Source organism: Solea solea, chromosome 9, assembly GCF_958295425.1.
Source record: "Solea solea chromosome 9, fSolSol10.1, whole genome shotgun sequence".
In the NCBI taxonomy this organism is placed as follows: domain Eukaryota; kingdom Metazoa; phylum Chordata; class Actinopteri; order Pleuronectiformes; family Soleidae; genus Solea; species Solea solea.
Window position 1 is genome coordinate 24,168,673 of NC_081142.1, and position 24,339 is coordinate 24,193,011.

At 43.9% G+C, this 24,339-nt stretch overlaps 2 protein-coding genes across 2 annotated transcripts; one reads left to right on the plus strand and one right to left on the minus strand.

Moving 5' to 3' along the window:
* Positions 1-317: 317 nt before the first annotated feature.
* Positions 318-21,651, plus strand: LOC131465513 (solute carrier family 22 member 23). Its single transcript, XM_058638255.1, has 10 exons — positions 318-1,301; positions 4,615-4,718; positions 5,750-5,904; positions 14,596-14,788; positions 15,055-15,182; positions 16,283-16,385; positions 16,507-16,733; positions 18,209-18,241; positions 18,348-18,471; positions 19,260-21,651. The coding sequence occupies exons 1-10, from the start codon at positions 876-878 to the stop codon at positions 19,678-19,680; spliced, it is 1,914 nt and encodes a 637-aa protein (XP_058494238.1). The 5' UTR covers positions 318-875; the 3' UTR covers positions 19,681-21,651.
* psmg4 (proteasome (prosome, macropain) assembly chaperone 4) lies at positions 21,526-23,793 on the minus strand. Its single transcript, XM_058638257.1, has 3 exons — positions 23,525-23,793; positions 22,587-22,662; positions 21,526-21,835 (listed from the first exon to the last, which is right to left on the minus strand). Exons 1-3 carry the CDS (start codon positions 23,699-23,701, stop codon positions 21,714-21,716), a joined length of 375 nt encoding a protein of 124 aa, XP_058494240.1. The 5' UTR covers positions 23,702-23,793; the 3' UTR covers positions 21,526-21,713.
* Positions 23,794-24,339: the final 546 nt, after the last annotated feature.

Here is a 24,339-nt window from a genome sequence, read left to right on the forward strand (position 1 = left end):
GACAGGCAGAACATCGTCCCATCCTTCTATTGTCTGCTGAAATATTTATTTATCTTTGTTTATAAAAAAAAATCACATGACGCAAACACTCAGTGTGCGCGGGACGTTCACGCGCCACATATGAATGTTTACATTAGAGATCATGGATTCATGATTTAAAGGCCGCACAAAGACGATCATTGTTGCTGCAGTCGCTTCTTTTTTTTTTGGAAGAATCCAATCGGAGCTCATCGCGCGACCGGAGGAGGGCGGGGCTTGTACACCCCTCCCTCCCTCTGCTCCAGGAGCCTTCAGCGTCAGCCTCGCGTCCCATTGACGAGGCGACGGCTGCTGTGTCCTTGAACTCATCACAGTGGACCAGCGATGATGATGATGATGATGAAGAAGAAGAGCGGGAGCTCGGACACAGTGGAGCTGAGGTGATGAGGGTGATGTCGCGCGCGTGCAGGAGCTCACAGTTTGGACAGGTGTGAGACCTGTGGAGGGAACACATGGATGAAGGTCCGGAGCAGATGTTTGGAGGAGGAGGACACTCGTGGATGTAGCTGCACACACACACACACACACGCACAGGCACAGACCCGGGCCCGCAGCAGCTCCACATGGATGGATCATGAAGACGCCGGCTGCCGGTGTGAGTCCTCGCCTCTCATGGAGCGTCTCGTTCCCCTGACAGTGCCGCTCCTCTCGGACATCCCCGGCCCCCGTCACTCACCATGAGGGCAGCAGCTCCGTGATTCCTCCCCGTGGATCTTTTCTCCAGCTTCTTCTCTCTTGCTGCTCACGCAGGATTTATCATTTATTTATCAGCTGCTGGATTTCTTTGTGTTCATTTTTCCACCCAGTTTCTGTGTCTTGTGTGAGGCCGGGCCGTGATGGCAGGCGGCCGGCTGGAGGCGCAGGACCACCCGCCAGAGAACGGCTTCACTCCGCTGGAGCACCCGGTGCCGCGGCTGCTGCCGCACATCGACGGCTCGGTACTGCCGTCTCTGGGCGGGTTCGGGAAACACCAGAAGCAGCTCGTGGTCCTGACCTGGATTCCAGCTTTGTTCATCGGATTCAGCCAGTTTTCGGATTATTTCCTCCTGGCTCAGCCCACTGGCACGTGCGTGCAGCCCCTCGCGAACGACACGAACTGGACCGAGGCGCCGGTTACCGTAGGAGCGCCCGCGCTGCTCCATCTCAACGGCACCGACACCGGGGAAGGCTACGGGGAGGGCGGCGGGGGCCCCTCACTGTGCGCCTGTAAGGAGTGGAGACTGGAGCTGCAGACGGGACTCAGTCAGAATGTGGTTACCAAGGTAACGGGAGAAAATATTCACTTCATCACCATTGATCCAAGTTAACTAGTTAACAAGTTACCCACTGAGCTCAACATGAGAGGATGTGTTTGTTTCCGCTTTTCTGTCATAAACATTGACCTCGTCAGGACCAGTCGTCCTCGTGGAGACCAAAACCTGGTCCTAGTGAGGCAGAACCTCATTTCTAAAGATTAAGTTATGGTTTAGGTTAGACTGTCCTCACGTGAATACCCGCACTCGTTTTTGTTACCGCTTAAGGACCTTCCATCTTGTCAGGACCAGTAATCCTCATTGAGACTAAAAACCTGGTGCTAATGAGGCAGAACCTCATTCTTGAGGCTATGGTTCAATATTAAAGTTAGAGGTAAGATGTGGATTGTGGTTTGGGCACATTTTCATGTCCCATACCAAAGTATAAAGCATAAAAAGTTGCTCCTGTTGTTTATTTACATTTTTACAGTGTTTTCTCAGTGAAGTTTGTGTTTTTTTATTTCGATATCCAGTGATTTTGACCATTACTGAGTGTCTAGTTATGTCTGGATCCAATAATTCCCTCCGTTGACCGTCCATCAAAGAGTCCATTACTTGCTCTGTTATTTTTATTTACCGGTTTACAGAAGTATTTCTTTTTTAAGGTTTTTAGACATTTTTACAGCGCTCCTCTTTTTGACTCTCAGTTTAGAGCAGAGGTTTTAAACTCAAATGACCTGAAGGGTCACTGAGCATCTGGTCTGGTGGATTTAAGTAGATTCTTTCCACAGGTTTTCAAAATAAAAGTGCCTGTGTTGTTATGGAAATGATATATAGCTCACAATTAATGACACATACAGAATTAACTCATAAGTTGATATTGATTGGCTGGTCACACGAAATCGATTGGAGGGCATTTAAAAAAACAAAAACATTTCTAATATCAATATACATAATATACTGAACAATTTAAATGTCTAACTGTGGTTATTTTTGAATGAATTTGCGATTGCGGTATAATTTGCGATACACTTTTACATAATTGTTCTCATTTAAGAATAACTTTTATGCGAAACAAAGACGTTCTCTTCTGTCGCTCAGGACAATATTTAGTCTAAAAATAGTTTTTTCCATACACATTTTGTTCATTATCTCAAGGCTCTGCACGTAGACAACACAATGAGCAAGCACTGACAGAATCAGACTCAAACATGTCTGACCCATCTGCCTAGACAGGTTGGGGTGAAATGGGGAGGAGAGGAAGGACATTAATTGTTCGGCCTGTGCCTCAAAGTAATCTGAAAGTGAAATGTGGCTCCAGATTCAGGGACCGCGTTCTATGATGAGATAACAGACGCTGTAAAGACACATAATGGTGCTTTTTTTATGCTTATACTAAAATGTGACGTCAACAGATTGCCGGCCTCTGATTGGTCAGAGAATGTCGAGTCATGAGCGCGACGTCCGACAGAGGAGTCTGGTGTTTTTAGAGACAGCGCTGCTGAAAGTCAGTATTTCAGTTCAGTGACTGTGTCAGACGGAGTCTGTGCGCCGCTCATGCAGGAAGTACTGAACTAAGCTTTTTAATCCACTGATTTTAATGAAAACCTGTGGCTCTAGGGCAGCATGCTCTGCACTGGCTCCCTGTAGATTTGAAAAAATGTTGTTTATCTTTATTTCCTTTCCTTCTTTCATTATTTCTTTCAAAGCAAACACTTCTTTTTCTAGCGACAAATGACAGTGGTTTAATATTTCGTCCACTAAAATATGCGCCACATGATCCCATGTCTACATCAAACGCCCCAGAACCCAAAAATGACATGTAAAGAACCCAACAAACTTGTGTTTGAACTGAAATCCCAGCACTTAAATGAAGTCATTTGTTCGTTACACATTTAGAGCCATGTCAACAGTTTTCTTTTGGAGAAGACAAAAATGGCTCTTTTAAATAGTAAGATCACAGAAGTATAATATCAATATATATATTATATATCAAGTATAATAACGACGTGGATGTTACATAAAAGTGCAGACACTGAGTCACTATATGGATTCTTCTGCTTTTATATAAAATGTCAATAAACTCACAAGTCCATCCACACTCCCCCCCCCCCCCAGCCCATCGGTCAGTATAAACACGTTTATGTGGTAACTATTTGAAAGTGTCATCCATTTTGTCTGTGATGAGGCTGCGGGGAACAGTTCTGCTGGACCAGAGGAGGCTCAGCGAGGAGTAAATCACGTTTTAATACCGCAGAATTGCTGCGTCGCACTCTTTCAGACACACTTTCAGGGTCACAGACGCAGAGAACACAATGTGCTCGCACACACACGCGTCCTTGGCTGAGTTTCAGAGCTGCAGCGGTGCGGCGTTCACTGACCCGTGGCCTTCGAGGAAAAGAGTGGAAAACTATTGATTTGTGTCATTGCAGACCGCGTTCACATGCATGCTGTTCACCCTCTCACACACACACACACACACACACATACACACACACACTCACAGTCAGAGGACATCATGTGCCTCACAGTCATTTCCTGGAGACTTAAAACTTGGAACAGATGTGCAAATTTGTACTAAACGTTGAATCAACTACAAAACTACAAAATAAAACCAAATAACATAAAATATCTTCATTTCTTTTACCATTCTGTTGTCGCCAACAGGATTAGCCATGCATGCGTCTCATGACTGTAACTCCTAGACTGTTGTGATATCTAGAAAACCCAAAAACTAAGGACTGGCGATCTATCCAGGTGCCCATGACCCTCATGTGGAGGATAAAGCAGTATTAGAATGGACGGATGGATACCGGAAAGCAGAGAAATAGAGCTTTGCACCGATATACTTGTCATTACGGTAGAACCTCAGGACTTCCGAGCGTCCAATCACAGACGAGATTCCTAAACGGTTGAAAGTTATCTTGGGGAAAGGGGCAGAAGAACTCACTCATTGAACATATTTTGACAATTCTACAGCCATAAAATCATCATAAATCCAGACAGCCTCATTATCTTGAAGGTCAAGGTCCAAACTAACCAGTTAATGCCTCACACTAACATTAACCAAACCACTGTTCAAATCTTAGGCCTCATCTTAACCAGCTCCTCAGAAATGAAGTTCTGTCTCATTAGGAACAGGTTTTAAATACAAGTCCACACACAAATGCTGGTGTTTTTCTCTCTTCTGCTTTTTATTCAACTGACATTTGAATATTTGCACAAACAAAAGCAGTGAGTGGGTTCTGACAGTCCTGACAGTTCATGTGTTCATAACCACTCAGCCTCTCATGTTGCCACTGCTGATTTTTGTCTTCTGAAAAAGTTTGTCTTGTGTTTTCAGTGGAATCTGGTGTGTGACTCTGCCTGGAAGGTGCACATCGCCAAGTTCTCTCTGCTAGTGGGCTCCATATTTGGCTACCTGGTGATGGGTGTCATGGCTGACTGGTACGCTCTCCAACCATCAATGATCTGAAACTGACTTCTCTTTTCCTGTTTTTCTCCAGCCTTTGTGGAATCAAGTGCTTACAGATTGTCCCCAAAAGTATAATTCTGTTTTACAGTCTGTAGTTTTAGTAGACAAATGACAGTGTCCGTTCTTACTGTATGTACCATTCTTTATCATCTATTTTCCTCCAAATGGCAACATGTTCTATTCAAACAGCCAACATGAGTGATTCTGTCCTTTAAAATTTTTTTTATCTTATGTAATAAATCAAGTGAGAAGTAGAAGTTAATTTGCCCAGTGGCTTTTATTCAAACAGAGTTCTTTATGCAACCGGCAGAATCGACCCCTGGCAGCGAGTCAATATATCTGTCCTTTCACACTGCTGTCCTCGCAAGAACTTTTTATGGATTCATTCTGCAGGGATCATGAATATTTGTCAGTCCCACTGTTGCCAGGGCTAAAATTCAAACAAATGAAAGCACCATATCATCAACAACGTTAAAAAATGGTGAGCACCACCAAGAAAAAGAATAGTTTTCTTCATCCAGAGACAAAAGTCATTTTAATTCAAGCAAAACTCTCTGCGTGGCTCAGTGAGAACAACATGTCCTGTAATTGGGTGAAATGGCCCTTTAAGACACACGTTTGTCCGTTGGATGCATTGTAGTCCCGTCTGCGGCCTGCGGGGCTGCCTGTCAACACCGTGGGAAAAAAGTCCCCACATTGTATTTGGGCTCAGTTGCCATGGAGACAATGTAAAGAAATGTGCTGGGGAGGTTGGGGGGGAGGTGCTCAGCTCTGACCTGACCCACTGGTCAACTGACCCCCCCGCCCCCCCCCCCCCCGTAATCCAGGAAATTCACATTCTCTAAACAAGACAATGGTGGAATGATCTCTTTCATCCGACAGCACGCGAAAGCTTCTTCGCTCAGTTTGTTTGTTTTGACTGATGTCGCTGTTGCACTCACTCTCTCTCTCTCTCTCTCTCTCTCTCTGTCTCTCTCTCTCTCTCTCTCTCTCTCTCTCTCAGGTTCGGTCGACAGCCCGTGTTGATTCTCTCTGTGCTTTTCATGCTGGTGTTTGGTCTGAGCGTTGCCTTCTCTGTAAACGTCACCATGTTCAGCACGCTGCGCTTCTTTGAGGGTTTCTGCTTGGCGGGCCTCGCTCTCTCCCTCTACGTACTCAGTAAGTACATGCTGTGGCATCATCACCGCCGCCGTCGTGCATGTTTGCTTTTCTGCTCTTGTTTCTTCGTTCTTTCTCAGTTTCTCAGTTCAAACCCCAGGGTGGACCAAAGTGCAGCACCATGCAATACAAATCAACAGCAAGTTTGAAGATGATCGCACAAAAACTCTAGAACAAGTTTGCTCAATTACCGTTGGTGCAAAATGGAAAAAATCGCCCAAAAATGGCCGTTTAGTCCAAGATGGCGGGCTTCCTGTAGGATTTATGGCAAAGTCGTCATTGACTTTTTGGACCATCCTGACATGATTAACATTTGTACCAACTTTTGTTCATGTACGTGAAACGCGACAAAAAGTCACCTGATGAAAGCTGATTTTAATTTCGGTAAGCCCCTCCCATTTCCATTTTTTTTTCAATATTCAGGCCCTCAAAAAAGCTATTTACTTCGAGGAAAAAAAAAAGTTAATAATACTAAGTGTTCTACGCACCTTGTGCTCGAACCCTAATAAGAGGGCTATTGAGGGCTCACAGACACACATAAAAGCCAGTAAAAGAAGCATTTAAAAACAACAGCGCGTGGGGGCCGGCGTGATGTGAGGTGGGAGCTCATGCCACAGAGAAAGCTCGAGCTTCAGCCTTGATTTTGGAACGACTAAGAGGAGCTGATCTGCAGATGAGGCCAGAGCAGATCACAAAGATAGGGAGGGGATTATTATTAAAAACATAACCATTAATGCTTGAACATAACGGATTACTAAACAAGGTTCACTCATGCACAATCAAGTCAAGCTATGATTGTAGCTCATACGCTAAATTGATTTATTAAATGAAGTGTGTCCACCTCCACTCCATTAGGGCGTGAAATGCTGTTAGCATGTTAAGCGCCATTCAAAGTCCTAGCATTCTTCTACCATCCAATGACTTTGTTTGAGGCTCTAACCTCTAACCTCATGGAAATGGAACGAAACGATCTTTTATTTTGTCATTTTGGAAAAGGTTTTTCCGTAAATGCGACATTCGACTCTAAATGCTGTAGTACATATGCCAGGCCTGCACGTGGTGCTGTGGTGCCGCTACACAAATACACCAAAACCAGAAAAGACGACATTGAGCTTGCGCATACAGCGTGTGTGCTGTATAAAAAAAAGATATTTGTTACAATGTATACAATAACGGAAGAAAAAAAGTCAAACCTTATCATTAATTGAACAGAACAAACTATCTCCAGACAACAGGAGAGGAAGACGACAACAACGTAGACAAGGCCAGAATGGGGTGGAGTTATGACATCATTAGAACGGAGTCGCTGTCCGTCTGGAACTCGTTCCCCAGATATCTACGTATCTTAAGTTACGTAGATATCTTAAAATAAAAGCGTCTGCTAAATGACATGTAATGTAATGTTAAGTTTATAATCTGACAAACGTTAGAAACGTACAATTAAGACGGACATCGACTCCATGCCCATGACTAGCGACTATTCCATTGAGCTGTCGCTCCAAAACGCAGTAGCCAATCAGAAGGCAGCTTCTGATTGGCTACACAAATCTAATTCCATGCCCAGTGTTGCTGAATGGTCTCGTTGTTTCGTGCGTTAGCATGAATGCTGATTAACTCTGAAATGCTCGTCTGGAAGGACATGATTAGAAGTTGTCGTATGTATGTAAATAATAATCATAAAATTTTAGAAAATACGCTTTCCTTGAAGACTTTTGAGGCTTTAATTCCCCCCAGCCCAGACAGAGGGGGGAGCGGAGTTAGCCGTAAAGCTCTTGTAGAAGTTTAACATTGTATAGTTTTATTGTGAACCCCCACACATTCCCCTCTTACCTCTCTCAGAGAGAGAGCTTAGTCATACATTATGCGTGAGGCGAGAGGGGGGACGTGTCGTCCCTCTCAGTCAGGGGTCTCAGATAAGTCTGCTGAGAACAAGTCAACAGAAGTGTCGGCCTGCGCCTACGGGCCGTCTGCTGGAGACAGACACTCCTGAGAATTTCATTTATTTAATCATGTAATCATGAGGTAAATGACAACATGCAGTCAATAAACCATCACCCAAACAAAGAGTTTCATTAAAGCTAATGGTGATGTTGATACAAACTGTAAACTGTTTTGTTTTGTGTGCTAGCATGCTAATGCCAGCTCAGATGAGGCTGATTTAAATGTGTTTACTGCTAATTAGCAAGTGTTAGCTAACCATCAATCATCTAAACAACACGGGCACTTTGACGTGATGGTGTAAATAAATATGAGTGTGGCATATATTTGTGAGTAAGCGAGTGAACTGGCCATGGCCGCAGATATGTGGAGCTACGGTTGTAGCCGAATGAATTGTGCTCTGCTCCACTGCGCTAGGTGGTGATATTATGTCCTCTTTTGTATGTTAGCATTAGCATTTTCGAGCACCATTGTGTGTTTTCTTATCACATTGGAAATATTCACTTCTTTCAACAAGCAGAGCGTAAACTTGGTCTCCTTGTAAGTCTTTAAATTCACCTCTCTGTGTTTTTGTTCTTCACTGATTTTTTAATTTCCTGGTCAAAGCCCGGGGTTGGGAATTGTGGAGCATGTGCAGAGCGCGCCTTAGCCAGTTTGGGTCCCACAAAATGTATTCATGCAACAATAATTCAACTCAATCACGTGTGAAATTCTACTGAAGTGAATTTGTCTTATTTACTTGATTTAATTTGTCAAAGTCGGGCTAACATTTTCACACGTCCAGTTTTATTCAGACCATCAGAGTTACACTCACATCAGTACATGATTTAACAAAACCCTGTATTTTACGTCTCTTTTCATTTCAATCTTAAATCTTAAATGAGATTAAATGGACGACACGTCTCTCCCACACACAGACATGGTCACTAACACTCAATTAACAAGTGCTTGTAATGTGTAAAAGTAACAGTGTGTGTCTGATTGTTTGCGTGTACTTTGAAATGAAAGGGGAAAAACTAGGTGTGGATGAATACAGTAGGAGGGAAAAGGTGAACATTTGACCCTGACTGTCACGTGAGATCATAAAGACGCCCTAGAAAAGGCTGAATACACGAACGCCACTGAAACCTAATTTGCAGTTTTCCATGACTGATAGAAAGTGGTTTTATTTGATTACCTGGTTTCTTGTCTACTTTGTGGCACAGCGACGTCTCGTTCATGTGCTGCAGGACAGAGACAGAAAAGAACAATCGCTCTGTGCTCTGGCGCTGACACATTGTCTCGCTGACTTGGCTCAGTGCTCGTACTTTTGATTTGGGATAAAATAAACAGTGGGGGTTGAAGTGCTGACCTTGAACTTAAAAGTTCTTCTTTGTAACACAATCTCTGGCAGTAAAAGCCGGCTGTTTTTATGCACGTTAACTGCCTCAAACATGAGCCGCAAATCCACAGAATAATAAAAATAATAAGAATATTCTGAAGGAAAAACGACAGTCGTTTTATGTGAATATTTTCATTAAAACGGAATCTTTTTTTTTCAGTGGACTAAAACAAGACATTTGAGTGTACACATATATATGTGTATATGTATATACATATATATGTATATACATATATATATATCTAGATAGATATATATATAGATACATATATATATGTTGTATTAAAGGCGACTGAAACTGAGTTTCATTATAATTTCTGCAGAATCTCCCAGAGAAATTCTCTCTCTGTCAGTTTTTTTTCTTTCACCCTCTGTCACTGTGAAAGCAGCTCTGAATCTCTATTTTTAAATCCAGCAGCTCTTTCTTGGTCCTTTTCCATTTCCAATCCTCTCCTCCATTCATCCCATTTGGCTCTCTCTCTCTCTCTCTCTCTCTCTCTCTCTCTCTCTCTCTCTCTCTCTCTCTCTCTCTCGCTCTCTCTCTGGCAGTCATTCTCACTTGCTCATTTGAAATCTCTCTTCGTTCAGTTCTTTTGCTGCGACACGCAGAGCATAATAAACTGCGCTCACGCTTTAGTTTGCTCCGCTAATGTAAACGTGTTCACGTGCACATGTGGTTGCTGCACTGATTCTACATGAGTCTATTATTTAGTCATTTGGCTGCGACGTCTGGTTTGTTCTTGTTTATTGCTGCTCGTGCTGTTTCGCCTCCTTTGATTTTGTCTTAGAAAAACAGATTGAACAGATTTGGTCCCTTCATGATGCTGAAATCCAAGTTAAATCCTGCAGAGCTAAAGTACTCAAAGATAATGTTTGGACGTTTTTAATCAGTAACCAGTGTCAGTGACCAAGTGACAAAGTGGAAATTAAGGTGCTGACTTATATTTTAGCGAAAGTTATTAAGTGACACTCGGTGCAGTTAGCACCAGACTTTGCTGTTCATCTCATCTCACAGAACATTTAATATTTTATATTATGTATCTTCAAGCCAACAACAAGCACAAGGTTAGTCTGGATAATCAGATTTCACTGATGCCCTGAGCGAAATAAGTTTGTGCCATGGTGCATGTCGCATAACGCGGACCCCGGTATACTCGCGCATCAGGGTCCTGCAGTATCGCACTTCACCATCAGGTGGCGGTACAAGTTTTCCACCGATGGTCCCAGCTTGCCTTGACTCGCCTCGCGAGTGAGGTTTGATTTTCCACTATAAAATAGTTCCTACTCAACGTGGGCGGAGTCATCACTGCACGGCTGCATGAAACAGCCTCTGTTTGTTAATTATTCCCCAAAAACCAGCCATGCCAAGAGCTTTGTGTGTTTTAAATGTGTCCTGAAGCTCCACACACGGAGCTCAGTGCGTCTGCGGGGCCGGTCCCCGGGCTCCGGGCTCACCTGCGGGACGAGTCACTCACCCTGTGTGGGTTGGGCTAATCCAAAATAGTGAAAACAAGGGGGGTGTTCTCTGAAGACACGCTGTTACCTGTGAAACACGGGTGCTCTGAAAACACCCCCATTAACACTTGGTACTTTCCTCCTGATGAAATTAACACGGAAAAAAATCCAAGATTCTTATGTTGAAGGTTAAAATTGATGTAACCCATTGGTTAATAATAAATGGGTCAGTTTTTCTCATACTACTGTTCTCTGTAATATCACTTGAACAAGCCTATTCTAACATTCCACACTACAAAATATGTCATTAAAGTATGTGTGATTCGTGCTGATATCGTATCGGCCAATACTCAAGGCTGCAATATCGGTATCGTATTGGAGGTGACATCCTTATTTTTAACTGATCTACAGTTCAGCAGTGTTCTGCTTGATTCTCGTCTCGCACGTCTCTTACTGGAACTTCCTGGCTCACTTGGAACCAGAGCAGGTACTAAAAAAAGTACCTGGTACCATGCTAGTGGAAACACAAGTCGAGGCGAGGATTGTAAGGACTGTGATGTAATCGGTCATCTGTAAAAGTTCTGTCCACAATCACTTCTCCTCTCGTGCTTTTAGCTCGGGCCAAGGACGGTGTTTGAGTTAAACGGTCTCTTCACAGCTCTGTGGGGACACACTGAGCTGTTTCTGCTTCCTCAGAGACTTCCAGGTAACGACAGTAACACTGACACTCTGTGTTTGTGTAACATGAGCCGCGACTACTGCTGACTCAGCGGAGGCAACCTGCCGCGTCGTGCCCTCGCCAAGCATTTTTATCCATGTCCTCCACATCCCTATGAAGACGTTCACCAGAGACAACACAGGAAGGTTATTACGACGATGATGATGATGATGATGAGGAGGAGGTGATGAGGTCCATCGACTCAAAGCCAAGACACACAAACATCAATCATTTCATGTGTAAAGTAAAAGCCTGTGTTTTCCTGAGCATTAATCACAGTCACTCTCACACGTGAACTCTGGCTGTTAGAAAGACAATCTTCTCTCCTCACTGTTGTCGTGCCCCAGGCAAGGTTAGCAAGGAAACAGTGTGTGTGTGTGTGTGTGTGTGTGTGTGTGGGGGGGGGGGGGGTCTGTCATCATTTGTCATCACAGATCTGGTTTCCATTGTCTTCTTTGTTTTCACCTCCCTTTTATTCCATGATAGGCTTTTGTTTTGTGAAACTCTGCAACTGTTCACATGCAGATGTGAAGAAGAGGAGGACAGAGGAGACAAGACAGAGGAGACAAGACAGAGAAGAGAGGACAGAGGAGACAAGACAGAGAAGATAGGACAGAGGAGACAAGACAGAGAAGATAGGACAGAGGAGACAGGACAGAGGAGACAAGACAGAGAAGATAGGACAGAGGAGGGAGGACAGGAGACAAGACAGAGAAGATAGGACAGAGGAGACAGGACAGAGGAGACAAGACAGAGGAGACACGACAGAGGAGAGAGGATAGAGGAGACAAGACAGAGGAGATAGGAGAGAGGAGACAGGACAGAGGAGACAGAACAGAGGAGAGAGGACAGAGGAGAGAGCGGCCCGGTGAAAGAGTGGACGGGAGGGGTGAGCTGGATGAGGAAGGAGGAGAGAGTTGGGGGATGGTGGCTTTTCAGAGGGTGACAGAACCGCTTTAGCCCAGATAAGCAAAGGGTGAACCAGGGGTGGGTGTGTGTGTGTGCGTGTGTGTGTGTGTGGGGGGGGGGGGGGGGTTTATCAGCCCACAGGGGGAGCAGTGAGATAATCAGCACAAGGAGAATCATTCTCCACTCAGCTGGAACAAAAGGTCCTCCAGTGTGTGTGTGTGTGTGCACGCGCGTGTGTGTGTTTGTTTTGGTGGCTTCAGGTCAGAGTTTGGCATAAACTGGTTGTGGTGATGTTTTGGTAAAGCTGTATGCAAGTCAATGAGAGTCCTGTGTGTGTGTGTGTGTGTGTGTAATCCATTCTTATTGACTGCTGTGGACAGAAGCCACAGAGCCGCGGTGCTGTGTTGTTTTTCTGGGAGCAAACAGGGACACAGCAGTAAACACAACAAAGCTCCCACATACACGTTATACTCGGATCGTCTTCATCATGAAGAAAAAGTGAGAAAAAGCAACGCATTTTCTCATCAAATTAAAAGCCACTCGAGGATGAAATCGTGTGACTGAGTAAACGTGAGTGAAAAAACAATCTGAGGGAAACAAATACGTTTGAACAGCTCTTTAAAAACTAACTTCACACTGGATTGGTTTGGAACAACATGATTTGGTGCCAAGTGACATTTTAACTGGCGTTTTTCTTTTTCACTTTAAGGAAAAGTAAGAAAAAAAGAAAGAGTTCTTAACTTCAGCTCCAATCCTTTCAAACACTCAATGAAAATCACCTTTAAAAGTAAAACATGAGCGGCCATTACACATTAAACCACTCAACAACAGCGAACAGTAAGGATTTAAACACAACATCAGAAGATATATGAAAGCTAGAATCCAGACAATGTTTGCCCCAAAATCTATGAACATCAGCAGGAGTTTAAGTCTGAAAAATGCTCTAAAAACAGTCTTTTAAATCTTTTAAATCTCCAAACCATGAAACATGACTCATAATAATAAGAACAAACCCATAATAGCATAACTCTCTCTTTTTCTTTGATGGCGTCTATACTGTTGCATTACTGCGTCTCTTACAGTCGTTCAGAAAAACCTTCTCGTCGTACACATGACACACGAGTTGAGGAGGAATGTGCAGCAGCGTTACAGCGCCACACGCAGGCCCTGCATATACACCACAGCATCTACAGTGCTTTTGTTTGTGTGTAGGAAACTAACAAGGCAACCAGAGATGGCAGACCTCGCCGCATTCACGCAAAACAAGCCTCTGGCGCCCTCTGCTGGTCACATTGGCAAGTGCAAGTGCAGAAACACAAACAAACAGACAGACAGACACACAGAGCCACTAAAAACAATCCTTCACTCCCACTCTGAGAGTCAGTGGTGATGAAGATAGAGCTGAAACAATTACTCGATGAATCGATCACTAAATGAACTATTTTCATCATGGATTCATCGGTTTGAAGCTTTTTTCATGATTAAAAACAAGATTTCTGATTGTTTCGGGTTCTTAAATATTAAATATTTGCTTCATTTCTTTGCTCCATAAAACAAAGAAATCATTCAAACTGAATCATTTCCAGGTTTGAAAACACTGATCGACATATTATAACGTTTTCTGACCCAACGATGACTCGATTGATGGAGAAAAGAATCGTCCGTCTCCGCTCTAGATGAAGACATCTGTTGTGATATTGTTTCTCTTCTGTGTGTGTGTGTGTGTGTGTGTGTGTGTGTTATTCCCTCCTCCTCCTCCTCCTCTCTCCCTGTGTCTCTCTCTCACTTGACTTTATTATAATTCCCTCTGTGATTCCACTGATTAATGGAGGAAGAGTCATTTGTATTCCGCCCTGTGTTCTCCTCTCTTTAACATCTCCTACAATAAGAAGTGAGAGTGCACCATGCCAGGAGAGCAACCCAGCCCCTCCCTCCCTCCCTCCTTCTCACCCGCTGACAATGGTCACCTTCAAAAAGACCTTGCCATATGGACCAAGCCATCTGGACTGTACCATAATAGAGGCAGTAGGGGGAGGAGTTATGGAAATGAAGGCACGGATGCAGGGAAACACTTAGCAGAAGTCTGTCCTGAGTTTCTAAAGAGGTCTGGTGTTAAAGTGGTCTCTCTCAGGGGAAAGATCAGGATCAGGAGCAGTCAGTGGTTCACAGAGGAAACTAAATACTGACAAACACACACATCACACTATTCCAGGCCATTAGTGCCGCACTGACCACAGCCTCGTACGTGCAGCATAAACATGTGGGACTAAGTCCTCTCTTCTTATTCCAGGGATTGAGCTCTGTTTGCCAGCATGGCGCTTCTCCATGACGATGGTGGCCAGTTTCCTCATGGTGGGCGGGCAGCTCCTGATGCCGGGGGTGGCCGCTCTGTGCCGCCATTGGCCGCTGACGGACCGCGACGACTGGCAAGTGCTGCAGATCGTCATAATCAGCCCTTTCGTTCTGATGCTGCCCTATGTCTGGTGAGTCCTGAGTCCTCAGTCCTCAGTCCTCAGTCCTGTCCTCTGAGGGAATCCACAGGGTGGGGGGGAGGTTGAGCCAGGCGTCGGCTTGTACAGTACACACACACACACACACACACACACTGCACTACACAGCTTTGAGTGCACTCTCCCTCAACTTACAGAACAATCCTTTCTTTCTCCTCTGGTTTGTCTCCGTCCCCTCACTCATCCGTCCGTCCGTCTGTCCTCGCCTGCCCCCGCCACATGTCTCTCTTTCTCTGCAGGATTTTCCCTGAATCGCTGCGCTGGTTGCTGGCCACCCAGCACTACAGGCGCTCCAAAGCCATGATGCTGCACATAGCCAAGAAGAACCAGGTTGACATGGAAACAGAGCCCAGTGGGGTTCTGACAGGTGAGGATCACAGAGCACTTTATCCACATCAGTACGTGAGTGATGCTCCAGTCAGAGTCACACGTGTGCAGCATTTTCCAGCTCATCACAAACACGTCACGAGCAATTCTTCTGTATATCCTGTGGCAGTGAACCATTCTTGTTTTATTCTGTCTTAGAGCTCAAGGTGGTGTTGTTTTTAAAGAGCTTTTTTTGTTGCAAACCCAGAATTTAAGGAGATATTCCACAGAATATTCCTGCATTTTTGGAGCAAATAATCATTTGTTGGATCAATAACTTGTTTAGGGAGTTAAGGTTGTTTAAAGTGTGGTTATACACACACCAGTGTTTTTCTGCTTAAGTCTACGATATCTTAAGCAAATGTTTGCTTCTTTATTTCAATGTGAAACTGAAGTTTCTGTTGCTGTATAAACCGCTCACTCCTCTGCACCAAAGTGACTTCAAAGATGTCATTTTGTGACTTCTGTGCTTGAAATCCTTTGTTGGAGCCATTAGTGAAGTGGCTAAAAAGATGTTTTTCCTCCAGCGTACCTGCTGGCAGTGAGCAGCTGGCTCTCAGGTCGCTTCTTGGCAGCTTACTGGTGCCACACTTGGCAAAGTCCGAGCTAACGGTGATCCCGTCCAGACTTGGTATTAACATTCATCCCGAATAATCCAGTTAGGTGCAGATCGGAACAGTCCTGACTGCGTCCTCAGATCTCAGCTGGATGGATTCCTAAGCTGCGAGAGCTCAGTCCGTCCTCTGGACAGATGAGAGACTACAGACTACACGGTAACATGTGGTCTGAGGAGGAGCATCCAGGAACTGGGCCAGTGTGTCAGGAGATCCTACAACCACACGACCAAAAACCGGAGTAATTGTGAAGCTCTCTGAGACAGAACCTCGCTCCTCTGTGAGCCACAGACACGTCTTCCTCCTGCAGCTCCCTGTGAGCCTGGCACACAGATAAATGATGAGGCTGGGATTAGGGATCTCCTATCTATGAACGGTCCCCGCGGCACGTTAGCGCCTCTGTGCTCAAAGGTCACTTTAGTGGCTGGACTCTCGTTAACCTGTGATAGCTGTGGCCTGAATGCATGCGTTTCATGTTTCCCACCAGAGCTGGAGCAGGAGCTGCACAGGAAACCCCAGAGGACCTGCATTGTCAAGATGATGAGCACCAGGAACCTGTGGAAAAACATTGTGGTGCTGTGCGTCAACTCGTGAGTGTGGTGCTTGTATTTTTATTCCTTTCACCGATCGAAGCCAACAGAGCATGAATCGCACATGAGGACGTGTGTGTGGGAGCCTCATGTCTCTCTGTGTGTGTGTGTGTGTGTGCAGCCTGACAGGTTATGGGATCCACCACTGTTTCGCCCGCAGTATGATGGACCCAGAGGCCCAGCCCACCGCTCTGTGCCACGCAGACTATTACACTATGGCTGGCATCGCTATGGCAACCTGCCTGGCACTTTGCCCCGCGGTGGGGCTGATGGGACGTCGCGGAGGACTCCTCACCTTCATGATCATAACAGCGCTCGCGTCGCTGCTGCAGCTGGGTTTGCTCAACCGTGAGTACGGGACATTTAAGAGAAAGCGCTCAGACCTGGTTCAGACCTGGTTATTAACATCCTGAAAGACCCTGTCACGTTCAGATCTTGTAAAGTTCAGGTCATAATCCGGCTTTTCCATTATACCGCTTTAGCACTACTTGGCTTGACTCTACTCTGCTCAGGTTGGGTGTCAGGCAACGTCGTTGTCTACAGGACATTGAGCACTTAACCCCATGTTGCTCCTGATGGCTGTGCCCGCAGCGTGTGAATGGGAAGACAGGCTTTTAGCCAGGGTGTCCGTTTTTGTTTGCATCACGTGCGTCACATTTTTTCAAAAAATCAAAAAACCCCACCAGGTTCTATCACTGATGAAAAATCAAAAAACTGCTCCAACTGTATGATGGAAAAAGCTCCAATAGAAACCACATTGTGAGGTGGTTTGAGGACGCGTGCTTTTAATTAAAAGCATTAATGCAATCCACTGACGTACTCTGAGCATTATTTTCTGGTTTGTTAGCAAACCACAGCTAATACCCAGATATGATAAAAGTAGCCGATACACAGAGAAAAAATACAACAAGGACAAAAATGTGGAAAGATTCAGGCCAGTGCGTTTGTTTGAGCTTTAAGAATTGAATATTTTAAAGTTGGTGGATCGTAGGGAGGCTCGGAATGAGGCTCAACACGCTAACAACTAGCTGCAAGCTATTACTGATGAGCTGAGAGTGGGCATATTGCCACCTAATGGAGAGGAGGTGGAAGCGCGAGAATTGATCTGCTCCCATATCCTGTAGCGTTAGCACGTCCAGTTCTGTGTTTGTGTCTGGCCCGCCACCAAAACCTAAAAATATCTTTTTTTTCTTGGCTTTATCCGAAAAACCCCAGAGAATTTCATTCAAATCTGTCTTTTACTCTTTGATTTACGCTGCTCACAAACACACGCGCGTTAACTCCTGATTTTACAGCCTCACAACGCAGCACAAAAATCCCGATGAAGGTAAAAGAAAGTCACGTAAAGGTCGTCGCGTTTACTGATGGAACAACAGAGGAGAGTAAAAACAGTGAAGAGGACGCTCAGGACAAAGCGTACATGTAAAAATCCACGTTGCATAACAGAGTGATGACATTACACAACAGGCACTTTACATCCGTGTGTCATTATATCAGTGCTGATGAATTCTCCTCCTCCCTCTGCTTGTGACCTACATCTGCAGCATCTATCACTGAGTCAGCACTGCTCTGTCCACTGTTTTAAGAAAAGAGCTGCACGACCTTGACCGGTACAGTGATTACCGTGTGATTCATAATGTACTCGTAACACTCTTTTTTTTACTTGGAAAATGTGTTGAAATCACAATCAAGGGACTTTTTCTCAAGACTGTGAACTGTGGATTCCTGCAGAATATACTTTTACTTTATGATTTAGATTATTACTTATACTAATGATGTGTTCTCCTCTCCTCTGTTGTCCAACGCTCACACATGGACTCCAGTCATTGGAAAGTACAGCCTTCGCCACGACACAGGTACGACTACATCACAACAGTAAATTCTAAACCATATTTGTGGCATTTGCTTGAGCTGCTCTGTGTTGTTGCTTACGCTTATGTTGTGTCGCCCTCTGCTGGACAGTCCTGCGCGACAGCCTGAACAGGAAATTCTCTGTGGCGTTCTCCATCATCGGCATGTTCTCCTCGCACGCCGTCAGCGTACTCAGCATTTTCTTTTGTGCTGAAATCACTCCCACGGTCATCAGGTGAGTCTGATGCTGACAGTTTATAATGTTTCATTATTTATCTCTTTACTGTGTAAACAACGCTTGAAGCTGTCATTAAACCCATACAGTAGCTGTTGCTCTGTGTTGATTTACTCTTATTTACATTCTGTCAAGTGTAAAGTCTGTGTCATACATAACACGGAACCTTTGTCCATTGGTTTTCAATTCAATTTTATTTGTATAGCGCCAAATCATAACATACATTATCTCAAGGCACTGACAACATCAAGGAGAGCAGAGAAACCCAACAGTTAACACAATTAGCAAGCACTAGGCATCAGTGGAGAGAAAAAACTCCCTCTTAACAGAAGAAGAAATCTCTGACAGAACCAGGCTCAGAGATGTGCAGTCATCTGCCTCGACCGGTTGGGGTGAAAGGAAAATGGGGGACAGAAAGGGTGGAGAGAAAGGGGGGAGAGAAAGCACAAGAGGGAGATGAGGTAGAGACAGAAGAGAGTGAGAGACCAGGAGCAGATACACAACAACTGTATCAGGTTACAAGTTTATACAGTCAATGATATCAACTTTTAATTATAGCACAATAATAATGGTGATGATATGTATGATAGCAATAGCCTCGAAAACTGGATCTGGATCCTGTAACCTGCAAGATGAGGATACAGAGAGAGAGAGGGGGAAGGAAGGAAAGACACAAACTAGGGAGAGAAAGAGACAAGGTTAATGACATATAAAAAGTCATATTGGATGCAGAACGTTGACGCCCTGACAAGCTCTTTGTTCGACTGCTGCTTTCTCTCCATTCACAGGGGTGGAGGCCTGGGTCTGGTCCTGGCTAGTGCTGGCTTCGGCATGCTCACCGCTCCCATCATGGAGCTCCACAACCAGAAGGGCTACTTCCTGCATCACGTGATCTTTGCCTGCTGCACCCTGCTGTGCATCATCTGCCTGCTGCTGCTGCCTGAGCCGCGGGGCCAACCCCTGCCCGAGAGCCTGGCGGACGGGGAGACCTTCACCCGGCAGACCCTGCTCCGCCCTGGGGAGCAGCACCTGCTCCTCACCAAGAGCGACAGGGACTACTCGCGGGTCCACGACACACCGCTGCACCTTTCCGCCACCGGGGGCACTACAGTGGCAGCAGCCACCGCTCTGGCGGCCGTTCCCGCCTCATATGCCCTGGCAACCGGCGGGGAGGTGATTGGAAATCATGCCATCGCCAACGGAGTGTGAGCTTCCGAGCAATAGAGCTCCGGACGTTAAGTGACTTAGTGGTGTTTACGCCGCCATGTTGGCAGGAAAAAGCTTCTGCGACTCCACTAGACCAAGATCGAGCAATAAATCGCACAATCTGACCGACTGAATCCATCCGGCCCCCCCGGTGCTTCTTTCACAAGTATGGAGACATCGTTCCAGACATCTTCACATTTATGATTCATTTTCCTCGTCCTACTCAGGAGAAAGGCAATAAAAGCATGTCAAATAAAGAGGATATTAGATTTAATTAGCACTGGATTCTGTGCCTGATCTACAGGCTTCGGTGGCTTCTGTCTTCTGTGATCGCCTGGTGCGAGTGACATTTTCCCAGACTGTCCACCATCTTCCCTTTTATATCTTTGACAGCCGCCAAAAAGACCAGTTGGATTTGGACCTGTTTTCCTGCCAAAATGGCGTTGCTTTGGCTCCAAATGTTGCCTGACGGGGATTGCGTGACCGGAGCTCTGTAGCTCCCTGCTCCTATGAAACTGCTCACGCAGAAAACTGAACTAAACGTTGTTTCCTTGGAAATGAAAAGACTTTTAAGAGGGAAAAACTAAAATCTTCCTATGAACTCCTGCAGTGGTAGATTTTGAGGTGAAAATAGTACTTTTGTGTAGTTTGTAGTGATTATGACTCATTCAGGAGTTGCCAAAAACATTATTGTCCTGACCACGTTTACCTGAAGTAGGTGTGTGTGAAATTACATGAAGGTTTTCAGTGGTGTGTGGTTTTTTTTTCTTGCGGCGACATCTGCAGGAGCTGCCATTAACGTGTGCTCTGTGAGTTTTCGGACTCGTTGAAAGACGATTTCACTACATCTTGTCATTTTTTACTTTGCACTAAACGTCAGAGACACAATCAAGTGTTTGTGATATTTAGCCAAACGTTGGAGACGCAGGGATTGGCTAAACCACTACCACTCTTTTGCATGAAAATGGCACAAAATTGTTTTTATTTTCTTTTGTCATGTAAATTCATGTCCTTTACTCGTGGTCCCTCTACATGAAGGCCGATGTGGCACTTTATCCTCAGATGCTGAGGTCTGAGTAGACACTGATTTACTGCCATAGCTGTGGGTGTATGATGGTTGTGTCGGATGTGACGAGCAGCCGGAAAAACCTCGGCAAACGGTGTAGATGTGTAGCCTGTGGGTCGCGCTAAACAAATCCGAGAGCTGAACAGACGTTAGGGGCGGACCAGTGGGCGGACCAGTGGGCGGACCGTGGTCTTATGATGCATCTCGGCATTTTAAATGGCTTTATCGCGATGGCTCTGTTCTATAACAAAACAGAGAATGTAATTGATCAAAAACCAGTATTTATTTTTTGTCACGTTGCCAAGGGCAAATTTGTTACTTGAAATACCTCCTTAATCAGTAAACGTTTCCACTCAAACTCTCCACCCCCGTGTTCTCTGTGAAGTGGTGATTTTGTTGTAATCCTGCTCTCGGGATCAGAAAGCACAGTATCTTTAGTTTCTTTGAAATAAGCGTTTGTGACGATTAGCGTGTAGCAGTGTAGACCTGGCCTCGTCGTGATAAGTGTACATTTATACACTTTACTATCTAAGTATCCCTTAAGGAGTGTGTGTGTACATGTGCCATTAATTCATAGCATAATACTTTATAGCACACTGCGTAGATAAAACTCTTTGTTTCTAAATAATTGGGAATGCACAGATTGTATTCTGAAATGATATTTAGTACACAGCTCGTAGTTTGAGGACATTGTAAGGTTCGGTACTTTGTATGTTTTACAATAAAAAGAACAAACACACACACACACGCACACACAAAAAACCCAGAACAAACACTAATACTGTTTTTTAAGTGTCATTTTTTAATATGATGCATTTGTAAAAAAAGAAGAAAAAAAGCCATGGGCCTACATGTTTTGATAATGAAACACTTAATTTATTATGTCAATAAAAGAACACTTGATGTGACCGTGTCTGCTTGTATTAGGATTTGTATTAAAGCACAAAAGTGGGAGGACCTGCTCTGTTTATCAGAAATGCTCAGGGTGAAGCTCCAGCTCCTTCTTTATCCTGTTCTCCACCAACAGACTGAGGTTGGAGTCCGTCACTGGGAGACTGTAACTCACAAACACTTGTTTTTTGGTCTTCTTTGCTGGAAAACACACAAAAACTAATTACTGAACAAATTGGCAACAAAGGTGCAACGATTCTGTAGTTTAAATGTTTACAAGAAAGGGCTGCATCAATGCAGTCGCCCCATCGTGAAGGTGACTTACGTAACAAATGTAGTGTATTAAGACTTTTTAAACAGCCTTGAAAACAAGGGTTACTATACCACCCCACGGCTAATGCAGCTGGTGGCACTTTGATGGTTTTACAAAAGCTATGGATCATAAACGCCTGACATTAACAAACATAAAGCTTTGCTCCCGCCACTCAAGAGTGGAGAGGATTTTGAAGATTTTCTCCTGGACTGTTGAGCATATGATATTGTTAGACTCTGCTGTTTTTGTAAATAGTGCTATTTAAATTAAGGTGGACTGGGTTACATTTAACGTACATAATGTTTTTATAGTCCGTCCTCTCATCATGTGACCCCTGCTATAACTCTAAGCGGACACAATTTCACTTTCAATTTACGTCTATTAAAAAATTAACCAATAAAAAATAAATGGATGGACGGACATTTATGTTTGTGTTTAAGTAAATGAACACAGTCTCACTGTTTCAGTGTGATGTAAGCTTTTCCAAAGTTTTGAACACTGATCACTACAGTTTTACACATTTCGTTTCAGTGTTTCTGACTCATTAAACACTGGTGTGGTCACTTATAGATAAATCCATAAATATGAACATAATATTGGAGCATAATATGAAGGGGCGTTTGACACTTACTGACTTACCTAATCTCTGTGACAAAGTATTTGGAGCAGTATTGGACGGATCCCCCATGAGTAATGTGGATAAAGGCATTGAATCCTGCAGCAAAAGACAACACGAAATAAATGAAAAAAAAACATTATTCATGGCTAAATTGCTACAAAAGTACTTATTGCACAAGTAGTGTTTTTTGGGTGATATGATCTTAAAACGACATCATGATATTCCATCAAATATAATCTCAACAACAATATTCATGACAATTATCCACAGAATTTTACAATATAAGTGTTTGTTTTGACTTGGTTCATGGAGTTCACAATGAAAAACATATTTATGCTGTAAAAAAAAATATCAATATCTGTTGACGCTCGCTTGGAACCTTGCCAGGGCAGGTGCTAAAAAGGGCCCCAGGTACCGTGTTCAGTTGCATTTTGAATCCTACTGTACAGTAGTTGGTGCTATGTACCACAAAGAGTTGTAATCCACTTTACTAGAAGAAGAACAATCGCCAAAGACAAACAATTAACAGCCTTGATGGACAGTGAAATATTAGTTCTAAAGTAAGTTTTACGGTGGTTGCATAATGACCGTAACCTCCTAAAATAGCCTTGGCCACCCCAAAAATAAAAGTCTAGCTCCGCCACTGCTAAAACATAAGCATTGTGCTGGGTAGTGTTAGAACTATACAATGGAAAAGCGACATAAAAGAACTCTGCAGTTGGGCAAAGATTAAGACGTATTTATCAGCATCAGTTATTGGCCCAGGCTCTCTCGATATATCGCCATATCGGCAAAAAGTCAAATATTGTCAAACCTCAAACAACCTGTTGAGTGAACCTGAGATGTGGGAGCCCAAAAACTGGTTGTACTGCCTTCCATTAGTACAACAGATTTATTTATGTAGTAATTTAACTATTATTAGTGTTGTTGTTGTTGCGGAAGTACATGTTCCACTTACATATTTGCTGCTCATTGAAACCGCCAGGTTTGACAGGACTGGAGATGAACCGATCCAGAGGAAAAACCCGCCGCTGAGCTTCATCACGTGAAAGTGAACGGCCTGCTCCAGAATCTTGTCCGAGAAATTGTGAACGGAAATGGCCTCAGATACCGCAGTGTTCTGTGTTTCGCTCATTTTTGTAAAGTCCTTGTCACTGTCTGTGTGTATGTGAGTGTGGTAGCTATGGTGTTAGCCGCCGTGACTCTCGTTGTCAACAGAAACAAGAGCTTCCGGGTTAAACAAAACAGCCCAAACCAACCGATCATCGACAGACGCGAGTGTATTGACCACAGAGGCCCGTTTCCACCACTTATAAAAATAAAAATAAGAGATAGTAAGTCATAACTATGAGAAACTAAGTCATAAATATGAGAAAATAAGTCATAAATATGAGATAGTAAGTCATTTTATGAGAAACAAAGTCATACATATGATAATTACGAGAAACAAAGTCATAAATATGAGAAAATAAGTCATCAATATGAGATACTAAGTCATAATTATGAGAAGCTAAGTCATAAATATGATAATTACGAGAAACTAAGTCATAAATATGAGAAACTGAGTCATAAATATGAGATAGTAAGTCATATTATGAGAAACAAAGTCATACATATGATAATTACGAGAAACTAAGTCATAAATATGAGAAACTAAGTCATAAATATGAGAAACTAAGTCATAAATATGAGATACTAAGTCATAATTATGAGAAACTAATTCATAATTATGAGAAACTAAGTCATAATTATAATTATGAGAAACAAAGTCAT

Coding starts and splice junctions, on each gene's coding strand:
- psmg4 (XM_058638257.1), bottom strand. CDS start 23,701: ATGAGCGAAACACAGAACACTGCGGTATCTGAGGCCATTTCCGTTCAC. Junction 22,663..23,524: donor TTTCAATGAGCAGCAAATAT/GTAAGTGGAACA, acceptor CTTTTGCTGCAG/GATTCAATGCCTTTATCCAC. Junction 21,836..22,586: donor TACTTTGTCACAGAGATTAG/GTAAGTCAGTAA, acceptor TGTGTTTTCCAG/CAAAGAAGACCAAAAAACAA.
- LOC131465513 (XM_058638255.1), top strand. CDS start 876: ATGGCAGGCGGCCGGCTGGAGGCGCAGGACCACCCGCCAGAGAACGGC. Junction 16,734..18,208: donor GCAGCTGGGTTTGCTCAACC/GTGAGTACGGGA, acceptor CATGGACTCCAG/TCATTGGAAAGTACAGCCTT. Junction 18,472..19,259: donor ATCACTCCCACGGTCATCAG/GTGAGTCTGATG, acceptor CTCCATTCACAG/GGGTGGAGGCCTGGGTCTGG.